This window comes from Echinococcus granulosus (assembly GCF_000524195.1).
Source record: "Echinococcus granulosus chromosome Unknown EG_S00007, whole genome shotgun sequence".
Lineage (NCBI taxonomy): Eukaryota > Metazoa > Platyhelminthes > Cestoda > Cyclophyllidea > Taeniidae > Echinococcus > Echinococcus granulosus.
The window spans coordinates 1,367,377-1,380,245 of NW_020170387.1; the positions used below are offsets into that span (position 1 = coordinate 1,367,377).

General features: G+C 41.2%; 2 protein-coding genes across 2 annotated transcripts in view; one reads left to right on the forward strand and one right to left on the reverse strand. All coding sequences in view use genetic code 11, as the record gives it.

The window, feature by feature from the left end:
• Window positions 1-175: 175 nt before the first annotated feature.
• EGR_01855 (Pyrroline-5-carboxylate reductase 3) lies at window positions 176-2,781 on the forward strand (the record flags this gene model as incomplete). The annotated part of the gene is made up of 8 exons (XM_024491104.1): window positions 176-203; window positions 571-699; window positions 990-1,045; window positions 1,110-1,139; window positions 1,286-1,462; window positions 1,715-1,930; window positions 2,004-2,147; window positions 2,644-2,781. The coding sequence occupies 8 exons, from the start codon at window positions 176-178 to the stop codon at window positions 2,779-2,781; spliced, it is 918 nt and encodes a 305-aa protein (XP_024354560.1).
• Window positions 2,782-7,822: 5,041 nt separating this feature from the next.
• Window positions 7,823-12,869, reverse strand: part of EGR_01856 (N-chimaerin) — a gene marked incomplete at both ends in the record, with an annotated part of 15,046 nt that continues 9,999 nt past the window's right edge. Inside the window, 3 exons of the mRNA XM_024491105.1 lie at window positions 7,823-8,078; window positions 8,590-8,701; window positions 11,890-12,027. Coding sequence (XP_024354561.1) covers window positions 7,823-8,078; window positions 8,590-8,701; window positions 11,890-12,027 — 506 coding nt within the window. The remainder of the gene's footprint in view (window positions 8,079-8,589; window positions 8,702-11,889; window positions 12,028-12,869) is intronic.

Consider the following 12,869-nt stretch of genomic DNA (forward strand, 5'->3'; position numbering starts at 1 on the left):
CACAAGGAAATAGGCTTTAAGAGACGTCTAAAATTACAACGGCGGTTTTTAACGAATATTTTTGCTGAGTCCAAATGACCCTGACTTGTTTAGTTGAAGTAATCGCTGTACACTAATGGTTTTGCCCATTTTGCTCTGCTACTGTTGTAGATGAGTTTTGGTGTTGATTGACCCTATGATCTTTCGATTCTATTGTCGAACTTGTTTAACTTCTGTGAGCTTTTCCAGTTAATCTGGCCAACTTCTCCCAGATTTTGTGAAAATATGCTACAACTTCGCTATTATATCAGGGGCTTATGTTAGAAGTATAAGTCATCATGCCGTAGTTTATATCCTCTTGGCCCGTAGGTCTACTTCCAATTAGTTCTTACTCTTTTGCTTTAGCTTGGTTGCTTCGCGCTCTTTTGGGAGTTACTTTAGGACTTCGTTAGCAACATGGTCGTCAGTCTGTTAAATCTCAATCTCTTTTTTAGTACTTAGCATTTAAGCGTTGTAAGATAATTGTTTTGTGTTTGCTATTGGCGCTTTCCTTTTGGAGTTCCTCTCTTACGTTGAGGCTTCATTCTGTAGTATTGTCACTCGCAATCATGGCCGCATGCGACAGTGTTGATGTCCAAAAAGTCGTCGCTGACCGCCACATTGGGTTCCTTGGCTCTGGACTGATGGCTCAAGGGATTATCAGGGGTCTTCTTAATTCTGGTAACCCTTCAGTACCCCTATATTTGCAACAATTGGAAACCACTTCTATAATTATTTTTTTGGTACTAGTTTTTGCGCTATTTTTTGGCCAAAGTTAGGTGATAGTGCTATGTGTTTATTGACATGTGGAATGTTTTTTATTTGACTCTGTCTAAGGCTGATATTTTTTCAGCACCTATTGCTTGTTGATTTTTTTGGAAATCTGCGAGCGTGCAATTGAATTCTATGATCGCTTATTGCGTTCCTCTGGATTCTTCTTCCAGCTTCCCTAATAATTCTAACAACCTTAGGTCTCATCAAAGGGTCTCAGGTTACGATGACTGACAAGGTGAAACCAGGACAGCCAGTAAGTTTGCCTTTTGATGACGTGTTTTGAGTGCTGAAAATTATATATTGATTTTCTGCTTCAGGCCTTTAAATCCCTCGAAGACATTATAGAAGTAAGTAAGGCATTTTGGTCTCTTAATTGTCATATTTTCTACTTATTAAGTTTGTGCTTGCATTTTTATTTAATTCTGGGGTGGCAATTTGCATGACGGTAATTTCACACTACTTTGTGAGTTCACTTGTCCTTGAATTTCCTTAGAAATTCGGTGTTGAATACCTCACCGAGAACGTTCCAATGGCTGCCAAGAGTGATGTCATTTTCCTATGTGTGAAGCCGAACATGGTTCAGATAGTGCTGAGTGAATGCGCCGGCGTGATGGCTGACAAGCTAGTCGTCTCGATTGCCGCTGGCATCACAATTGAAAATCTAGAGGAGGTATCCACTCATCGCCTCATTCTCACTATCATTTTCTTCTGCCAAGCTCCCTATTCTCGATGTCCCAGCCGTGCGTTCATAGTAGCGATTCAGTGAGATTCAGCCTACTTCCACCAATCTGATTGTGCCTTAATTAACAACCACTTTGTAAACTGGTCTTTTGCCACATAATTGTCGTTTTCATACAGGACTTGCGTCAAGTGAATTGTTTGAGGTAGCTTATGCTTGTTCTCTTCTACTATTTCACTGTAGGCCCTACCGATAGGCACTCGCGTCATCCGAGTGATGCCCAATATGCCCTGTTTGGTTCAGCAGGGCGCAGGCATCTTCGCTCGCGGCCATTGTGCTAGTGATGCGGACGTCCACCTCATGAAGACCCTCCTCTCTGTTATCATTCCTGTTCTTGAGGAGATCCCCCAGTACCAATTCAACGCTGCCACTGCGCTCTCCGGTTGTGGGCCTGCCTACGTAAGATATGCAGTCTGGGGCAGTTCGTAGGTTAAATAGGTATATGATGCTCTGATGTCTTCGCTCCCCACAGGTCTGTCTAGTGATTGAGAGCCTCGCTGACGGAGCTGTGCGTCTTGGCATGACACGTGACATGGCCCACCGACTGGCTGTGCAAACGGTTCTCGGTACAGCAATGTTGGCTCGCGACTCTGGACTCCACCCGGCTCAATTGAGGGTCTGTTTGCAATATGGTATTTTGATTTGTAACCGCCAGCATCCGGTCGCCCAGGCATGGATGTTTAGGATACCATAGCTTGTCAGAACACGTGATTTGTTGTTCCATATCTGATTGTGTTTTAAGTCAAAGGTACCTATCGAAACAATGACCGTTTTATTACCAGTTTTTACAGATACTATAGTTAGTGTGTGACCTGCCAGTGTGCAAAAGATTTCTATATTAATCCTAATGCTGTTTTTGGTTAGCATCAAATATTAGCGATTTAAACTAACCGAAGTATGATTTTATGAAACGTTTGCTTTTCATACCATAAAACGTACGTAGTCCAGAATATTCGCCTAGAAGCTTTGTTTCAATAAGTAATAATGGGAAATTTTTCCGTCATTGTACCTTAGTTTCTAGGGTTATAGTCTCAGTTAAATTTAACCGAAGGGGAATCATTACTGTCTTTGATATTTTTCAGCAAGTGATAGTACGGAGTCTCACATTTTAGGATCAAATATGCTCTCCAGGTGGTAGCACCATCGCGGGGACCTTTGCTTTGGAGAAAGCCGGTGTACGTGCTGCTTTCAGTGCCTGTGTCGAAGCCGCCAAAATCCGTAACGATGAATTAGGCGTTCCAAGGAAGTAGGAGTCTTTCGTCTTCATCTCACTCCTACATCCCCCACTTCTTCACCAACAATCGACTGCAAACCTCTAAGCCCTGATTCTTTAAACTGGCTAACAAACACCTTTTCGCTAGTAAATACCTTTCATTGGCTCTTGCTCCAGTTTTGATGTTCAGTATAATTTATTGGATTGAAAGCAGCCTCAGTCAAGGAGGCAAAATCGTGCAAAAACGGAAAATAATCCAGTAGTTAACTCATTAATTATGTAGTTTCTAATGTCAAATTGAAGTTTGCGCATAAATTATGAACGTCATCTTACTACAACCCAGGTATCTATCTGCAATCACTTTCACAAATCTTATTTATGGGTCTAGGGAAGTTTGTTCCCCAGATGTGCATTTCAAACGTTTACGATATACCTTCATACGGCCCAATTTCATAGTCATTTGATATTGAAGAACTTAAAATACGACGGAATTGCATTCCGCTTGAAGGGTTGAAGTGTGCATAGCCAAAGCCTTTGTTAGTTATTGCGTGAAAGTCCCATCAGTGGGTGTAGTTGGTGATAATTCTAGTAGACTTAAATCACTCGGGCATTTAACAAATCTCAAAGACCACTATAGCAGCATGAATCGTCCATGTGTTTATTCAAATGCGTCTATGGTCGGTCGAAATTTCAATTCGGATGTATGTGGCCGGCCTGCAGATATCGGGCATACATTTGTAAATTTCTACTTTATAGTACATCTTATTCCCAATTTTTGGTGTCATTCTTAATCTTTAAAAGCAAACAACCCATAAACAGGAAGATTTTAAATTCACACTGGCATTGCAGTGAGCAGATTCAATGCCGCCTTGAATTCGGCCACCCTTTTTCCTAGCCTGAGATAAATGAAACACATCAAGTGCATGAAAGTAATGCTCGGTATTATCTTTGCCACGAATCGTATATTACTGGAAGCTATGTGCTCAAGAATAGTTCCGATAAGAGCGAAATTAAATGCGTTTATTTCTATCCCCTAGATTTTTAAAAAATTAGCAATAACATAAATGGTGGATTGAAAGCTTACCTGGTTTATCAACAAATTTAATATTAATCAAAAAACTTATGTTGCTATTTTGTCACCTATATTCCCTGTCTGCTAAAATGTCGGGACCTTTGCAGATATGCTAACTACCCCGTTTCCTGCAGGAATACATTTTACTTAATTTATATAAGTAACAACTTGGAACTCGCAATCAGGTGCAAGATGAGATGGAGCAGTGATTCGGTGCCATTGCCGCGTCACCGAGTTCAATGAATTCGCCATCTCAGGCAAAGACTAAGATTGCTTTATGAGCTTATACACTTAACTTCAAGTTCGTTTCTAATGATATCGAAATTACAATAATTCACCTTATAAGACTAGCCTACCCTATTGGGGAAAACAGCGATCTCTTTAAGCCTGTTTCACTATTTCACTGTTAATATAGTTTTGGAAACCTTAAAGTTAAAATTCTACGTTCAAATGGTCAAAATATAATTTGTTGATCTTGTCAGCAGTCATGTGTGATCCCCGAAATGAGTGTTAGCACCGTCATCATCTTTAAATCGGGGTGACTAAGGCTGTCAATGAGATTATCCAGTTTCAATTTCCCATTGGAATGTCCACGCTGAGGAGCCTCCCGCGCGTCACTTCCCACAGAAAACCCCACCAACTTTTCACTCACTTCCTTCTTCCTACGTCCGTTGTGAGTAATACAGTGGGACGATGACTTCTCATCATCGTCGTCATCAGCACTGAGATAAGCGCACCTTCCTCCAACTAGAGGTAGTAATAGATAGAAAGCGAAATCTTTTCGTTAAAGACTTGGAATCAGCACTTAAAATTCGTTAAGGTTATCCAACCTTGTGTTAGGTCACTCTCTAACGCGACTTTACGGACCCGTAAATTACCTATTCAAAAAAATATATTTCTATGATGCGTGTTTGCGTAATGGACTGAGGTATCAACATTGAGTCGAGTTGCGTAAGCCTTCTCTAGCGATACTGCTCAATTCATGCCCTTCCAAGTATGCCTATATACATAACTTTTTGTACCGTTTCAATCGGTGTAGTAAAAATACTCCCTAAAGTAGACTTAAAGCATACCATTTCCTTAATTAAAAGCTTTGCCAATTCCAAGGCCTGTTCAGTGTGCCGTGGTTTGAGATTCATGTTAAGTAGGTGTAAGCGATGAATCATTCGGCGATCCCAATTTGGGCATTTCAACTGGCTGTTTACTCCCAGAAGTATTTTTGCGCATTTGCATTCCCAAAAGCCAAAACCCTCAACACGTTGACCTTTGTGCCATATTTAACACATTATTTTACCTACCAGTTTCGGAATGTACCTCTACCAATTAACTTTACCAAAGCAGTTGGAAATCATTTAATTAGATGACAAAATGAGTCCCTTTATCTAAAAATTGCCCATTTTAGGAAGATAACAGAAACCCGTTTGTTTAATAGCCTTAGGTTACAATAGTATCTTGTGATTTAATGGCCCCTTACGTAATTTTTTATCTGATTTTCTCCACCCTCTTTCATTTTAAAATCAACAATTTTGGGATTCATCTGGAGCAGCCGTTTGACATTTACAATGTGGATGTGAAGTTGGTTCGATTGGAATCCAAAACCAAGAAACGTAAATGTCTGTACCACCTGTGAAGTGTATTCGTAAGGTTATGTCTTTCTTCTACCATTACTTTGCCTTATTTTTGCATCCATAGATAAGGAAGTTGGATTACCTTTAATTCCTCCGCCCAGTGCAAAGATGGTGGGGGACGAAACTGACTAAACCCCACCCGAAACACCCCCATCTTTATACCGCTCTATTTTTCATCAAACAGCTTAGAATTAAGTGTTTCACAGGTTCATAGAAAGAAAGTGCGCCGTCTGGTTACCGTGGTTGGAAAAGTACACAAGGGTAAAATCGTCCATTTTGGGAAGACAGCATTGATAAGCAGCGTCTCTAGTATTGCAAACCTTATATTTCAGCTTTTGTGAAAAATTCGATGCTATTTTACAAAAAACCACATTTAAGAGTTCCCTTACTCCGCTTTCCATTCAGTCGATTTCCTCTGGCATTTTCTGATTTCCTGACAAATTCCAACTGTCAGTTCTATCGACTCTACCGGTGTGCAGAAGGAAGCTTGATGCAGAGGAAAGTATACGAGGAACCACTGGAGTAGACGGGAGTCAGCAATGGTGCATTCTTATTCAATGCGTGATTGGTTTTGGGTGAGATTGGTTATTTAAGCCTTGTGGCAGATTAGTCATTTGGTTGAATATCTCCTCTGTCTCGCCACCATCCCTCCTCCAACTCCGCCGGCAATCTCCTTTTTGGACGTGAGCTATGCAACTGCACCGAATGGTGGACACACCTCGAAATCAGACCCTTCAGTCGGTCGGCCGGTCGTGTGCAAACGGTGGCCCATGCGGAACTTGGAGACCCATCAAAGACGAGATGGTGTTTTCAACAATGGAACACCTCCGAATGTATCTCTTATCGGGTATGGAGCGAAGCAATACCATTCCTAATTGTTTGTTACTTTCAGGATCAAAAGAAGACAATGTGTTTCCATGACAATCGGCCTTGTGTGAGTGAACAAGGAGGATTCACTAGGAAGCATCCAATGCAGTTTCAAATAAGATGCTAAAAATTGCTCGATTTTTCACCAAACAAGGTAACTATGCTGACTACAGCACCGGAAATTCGGAGAGGCTAAGCTACCAATCATACCCACGATAAAAATGGGAATCATTCGGTGAAAATGCACACATACCCTTCCAGATGGGGAATAGAGAGTTTTGTTCCCACGCTTGTAATAAATGTGGGGAATGGGTGGCTATCATTTCCACTCCTCGTACCGTTTTTTTCCTTCCCAAAAGTAAGCGTTGATGGCATTTACGAAGTCTAGCACAGATGCTAAGGGTGTGATTTCCCATGCAATGCGTTCTTAAATATAGCAGGCGCAGTTTGAAGGCTTACCTTCCCCTGGGAAGAGGTTGATAAAGGATGATAGTGGTGAAATGTGAGGGTGTTTGTTTCTGTTTAATCGACCTCTCAACATTAAAGCGTCGATTTCCTACTCTCGTTGTTATCTTGAAGGCAGCAGACAATAATTCACAGGCATCCATTTCCGCCCCTGGTAACGATGACATACTTGTAGTGTTCGGTATGATAAGACAAACGTGTCTGGGCGGCTGCAAGACTGGTAGCATGAACGCATGTTTGAAGCTCGATGCCACCAGCACCAGATTGGGGGCTGAACCGTGGGTGATGGACAAGGCCAGCGTTCCGTGACACACACGTAAATGGTCCTCGCCCCTGCATGAAGCCACACTATCAGCGTTGGCTCATCTCATCATCAGTGTGCCGGCGACTTTAGTTAAACACAATCCTGGGATTCATTGAACGACCCAACGTTAGGCGGTACACGAGAGGGGCTCACACCCTAGGCAGGATGGGTGATAGTTAATAACAGGAAAAAGTGAAGCACATGAAGATATTCAACGTGGGTGACCTGCAATAACGATTGTAGCAGGTGCGGATCTTCACCTCCACATGATCCTCACCAACACCACACTCAGGTACCTCATTTTGGAGATAAACAAGGCAAAAGTGTGAAGACAAAGTACTGTTTGTTCGTGTGTTTTAATACACGTTATTCCCAGCAAAATTTACTACCAATAATAATGTGAAATTAACAGAACATTTCAGCCGATGGGCAGAAACAATTGATCGTACAGTAGGAAGCTACTTGAGAGTAGTACATTCGGGAGAGATGAAGAGAGGAAGGATTTAGTCAAATAACCCATAAAGTTGTACAAACAGGTCGAGCGTCGAGTCAAGGGGACTTGAAATGATTTATCTGTTTGAAAGACTGTTAGGGAAGAAGAGGATGGTTTGTGAGTAATTTCTGCAGCAGCAACGGTAGTAGTGTTTGTACTTCCAGAGTACTTGCGCGTAAGATCCGGTCAAATGAGGTAGCCGGATTTGAGGGGTAAGGGAAAACTGTACAAAAGGGGAAAAGATAAAAGTCAGCGCAAGGAGGCATTGGTCGAGCGGGAGGTGGTAGTCGAGGCGGAAGAGGAGGGAGGTGCGCTGGGTACACAATCGTCGCCATCAAAGATGGTGGGAAAGTCCGTGATCAGTCTAATAACTACTGCCTGCTCAAACTTGGCCCCCGCCAGACAACTCAGTGGGTCTGTGTAAGAGGAGCTCATCAGACTGGGCGCAAACACGATGGCCAGGTTTTCCGACGACATCATGTTCACGCGCTGGTGTTCCGCAACTCTAGCAATGCAAAGGCTTCTCAGTTCATTGATAAACTATGGATGTAATGTTTACAAATAGTCTAGAATGTGTTAATGTTGCTTAACCAATAGTGCCCTACCACAGTCGATTATATTAAAGCACTAGGTCTAAGGTATTCGAAAAGGCCACTGAACATACTCTCAGTAAATTTCTTAGATTCAGCTAAATGCCCAAAGCTTGATTATTAGCAACCAGGAGAACCAATACAGTGCCAACTTCCATCGAAAAATGTAGAATGAATTAAACCAGTCTAGGGAGTATTGCCGAAGGAGAAAGCTCTCCTATAAAGGCGGTAGAAATTCGGTGCTTGAAAATGATATGACAAATGATGTAACAGCATATCTTGAAGGTCAAAGCCGTTCGCAAGCTGAGTCCAACGCTCATGTACCTCATAGGTATGAGGAACAAACTAGGGTTAGTTCGCAACTTCGGAGCTTTGTGTGCAAACAATGGCTTGCTCGATTATAGAAAGAGAACAATTTATCAATACCTGTTCAAGTGGGCCATCAAGTACCGGAGGCAGTAGTAGTGGGCCGATGGAAGCCGTTGGATGCATCCCTTGAAAAAGTCGTGTTTCTGCTCCTCTGAGAGTTGTTCATCGCCTACAAGAATGCAACAACGAGCCTGTAAGTCACCGCGTAAACTACCAGATAGCCAACAGTCGGCTATTGAATGTGCAGCGTTAGTATAGGCGGTGCCTCATAGATCCCCACCAATCTTTGTGAGACATGGGACAATATTTCGGACGGAAAACAAATTATAAAAACTAGGCTCAGTAAATCGCCCAAATTGCGGTTCCAGCTCCAATCTGAGCAATCATAGAACCAATGAGGAATGAGTGGGTTTTTTGCTTGAACGATTGTCAAAAGATTAGTGATTGCGTGATTTTGAATGAAATGTACGATTTGTAGAACAGGACCCACCTGACTGGTTGGCATGTTACCCATCAACTAATTTAGACAAGAGGAGGCGCGCCTAACGGTGTACACGTACATGAAAGCGCACACGCGCACAAGAACTAGGTGACAGCAACAGCTCGACGGCGATGCCAGGGATGATTACACCTCGTCATCTAATCGGGCATCGAGATACAGAGAGAGGGAGCAATAAGAGGACGTCTACCGATTTTACGGTAGGTGCAAAAAATATTAAGCATTCGGAGACATTTGTACACAATGAATTCTGGCTATTTTCAAGATCAAAAAGGAGATTCAAACTCGGCTATACGAAATCCAGTTAAATGACACACTACAGTGCCTACGACGAGAGCATGGATATGCATTAGCCCAGAGGGCACCTACTAAGCCCACCGATCCCCCATTGTTTATATCGAACCATTTGGTACCGACTTTTGTTAGAGTTGAAGCAAACAAATCTACGTTCTTTTAATAAATCCAAACAGGAAGAATCCTATCTTCACAGTAATAATTTATTGTTATTTTTAAAAGTTATGATTTCGAGACCAATTGCCCATAATAATAATGAAGGAGAGTCCGTTGCGTTGAAAGATGAACGCAACGTTATAATTCATCAAGCATTGGATTTAGATTCACCTACTGACTATATGTAATGGGCAAAAATAATCAAATGTGGGAATGCATCAGCACAGAGGGAATGCAAAGCGGATTAAAAGAATCCTTCCACTTCACGCGGGATTAAGCGATCAAAGTCGCACACACGCATACATGGGTGAGAAGATTTAGTGTTTTTCGCAAAGCTTCTGTAACATCAAAACAAGTGTGCCAATCAGTCGATTTCCACAATTTGACTTTCTGTATCACTTAAACGGTTTTCAGAGGAGGAGAAAGTAGAAAAATCGAAGCAAATTTCAGTAGGTGTATCAGCTTCAGTCGACAACATACAAACGATATGGCACTGTTACACCATCACTAGCATCACCACAAAAAAGCCTGTTTCAGCTGACGACGCGGTACATACGTAACAGCTAAAAAAATGAATTAGCGCTACAGCTAACCTACATGGGTAAGTAACAAGACGGGACGATGTGCATGCATGACTTGGAAAGACAAGACACGCCGACTAACAGATCCTTCAAGAACGGTTCTGTGTGAACAAATACATCTAGAATATGCACACACAAAAAAGCAACTGCGGAAATGATGTTCAATTACGTGGGGGGAAGAAATTCGGAGGATGATTCAATAGTGATGTAGGAAAGCACATGTGAACAAAGAATGAATAGAGAATGGAGCTGATTAGTGAAGCAATTTTACAGTTTCGAACCACAAAATTCAATGAACGCGTATCAAAAACAAAAAGGCACAGACATCCATGGCAATGCGCAAATTACCACGTGATGCAACAAAGTCAAATCGTCAGACATATTATGCCTTTTGTGGAAGGAATGGAGAAAATGCATGAACCCCAGCATTGTGCTAAAAAACCGACTACTTAAGAGCGCGGAATACGAGAATGAATTACTTTTGAGGTATCACGAAGAAGACATTTAGTGAAACAGCATCTTTTGACACTAAAGATAGGAAATGTCAGCGCAAATGTGGCATAGGTAAGACATTTCCTACTTAAACACACCTTGGCATATTTCTTAGTCTATTTTCAGCCGCTAAAGCAGTCACACTAGCAAAATTGGTGCCAAGAAAAAACTGCATTTCAGGGGTGCATCGGCGAGGTCAGTCTAAGTGACAAACGAAAAGGAGGCATGGCTCCAATATTTTTTTTTCGCAAGAAGTTAACAAACAGATGAAAAAGAAAACACACCCAAAGACAGCAGATTTGTGCGAAAAAGGCGCACAATAACCACCGCATGCACGCTAACCGGCTAGATCTCGCAGAGAAAGCAGGAATAATTGCACAAACGTCCCAATCACCTCGCTTTGTTTCTCCTTTGCTCATTCGTAATTAATCCCGAAAAAGAGACGTCTGGGTACAGGTGGTAGGACTTTGCCGCCACACTAACATGAGTGTAGGAAAACTCACTGACAGCACATTGACATACTCGACGTAAAATCGGAAGTGTCCATTAGCATAAAGGTGGTAAAATTCTTATAAGACCAAAAAGAAAAAAGCGAATTATCTATACCTATTTTATTCGGAAAATTGACCTGTTGACAAACAACAATGGCATTTCGAATTCCGGAGTTAGAGAAAACTTCGACGACGTCTCATCGCCATTGGAGATTCGGTTTGTTTCAATCAAACAAAAAATAACGATAACAATCGAAAGGTGTTAAACTAAGTTATTACACATCCGACATCTACTACACTCATGGAAAAGGCTTGATTCTTCTAAACAGACAGTTTATCCCATCAATCAACAAAACGATTCCAGAAAAAAAGGAGCGGGAAATGTTGAAGTAGTCAACAGTGAGCTCAGTAAAATACAATTTTCAAAGGGCAGTCGGTTCATAGAGAGGAAACAAATAGGATGGCAATACAACAAGGCACTTCGAAAGAGTCCATCTCGCCTTTTTGCCAGTACTACCTAGGCGCCTAAATATATCGGTGCCACCGAGTCACTTGAAGAAACAATAACTCCGAAGAAGTTAAGTCAATGTTTTCCTTTGCAAAACGTGGTCAGCTTCTTTTGATTTTTTAGCAACAAACGCCAAACATAAAAAGAGGAGTTTGTTTTGCGAATAAATAACCATATATCACCAAGACGCCTTACAAAAATTAGAGGCTATTACCACAACTACTGTTTCGCTACAAAAATTTAAAATAGCTTAACAAAAATATCTAGGGTTTCATCTCTGAACGGCATACAGAGTTTAACAAAAAAAGGTAGCGCTGTCAATGGGTATTAACTCACGGGCAATATCAATCAGTTCGGGATAGGCCTCGTAGGTGATGAGAGGAATCGGGAGTTGACGAAGAAAGGACTTGATGAGACTCGTAATTGTATTCAGATCGTTACATCTCTTCTCTGAGAGATCCACTGATTCGCAGTCTGAAATAGAGGCTTTCGAAGTTTACATAGATAAAAGCATAGCGTAGTAGACTAGGCGATTTCGTAATGCTTCGTGGAATTTCCACATTTAATGTAAACATTCCTATACAATAATATACACAAAGACGTCAACTAACTTTGGATCTGACAAATAAGCATGTTATCAGCTGCTTGTCACTGAGGCCAGACGATTGATAGCATTTAAAATATCAGAAATTTAGTGAATCGAAAGGCACTCACAAAATACAACAGACACATTACCCATTTAATGCAAAAACTTGTCTACTAACAGATGATATCGAACAAATAACTGCAGAATTCCTATTAAGGTTAACAAAACTGAATGAAGAAAATGATTTTAAATAATGCTAACAGAAAGAGATTCCATTGGATAATATGTAGGAATAAAAATACCGCGTTTTCGAAATATTCTGGTTATCCTAAATTGTGGGGAATTATGAACCAATCTTTACAACTAGCCCAATTATGTCGAAGTAAAGAGAGCTAATAGAGTTAGCAAATGGCATGATTCAAAAGAGAGATATGGCCGCGAAACAAAAATTACGATAGGTTAAGTGGGAAAAACAAAAAGAAAAGGTTTTCGAAGACAATGGACACCTCGTGAATGGGTTAGACGAGCTAATGAAATAGCATGCAGATCAACAATTAGATCGGCAATAAGATTAGGTGGAAAAATGGAAACCCATAAGTGATAACATGTAATTGAAGAAAAGCATGCATCGACATCGTAATCAAAAACAAACGGCAAGATAGTAAATGTCAGGTATCTCTTGAGAACAATATCTGCAAAAGACTAAAAATACTACACATAAATTAAACAA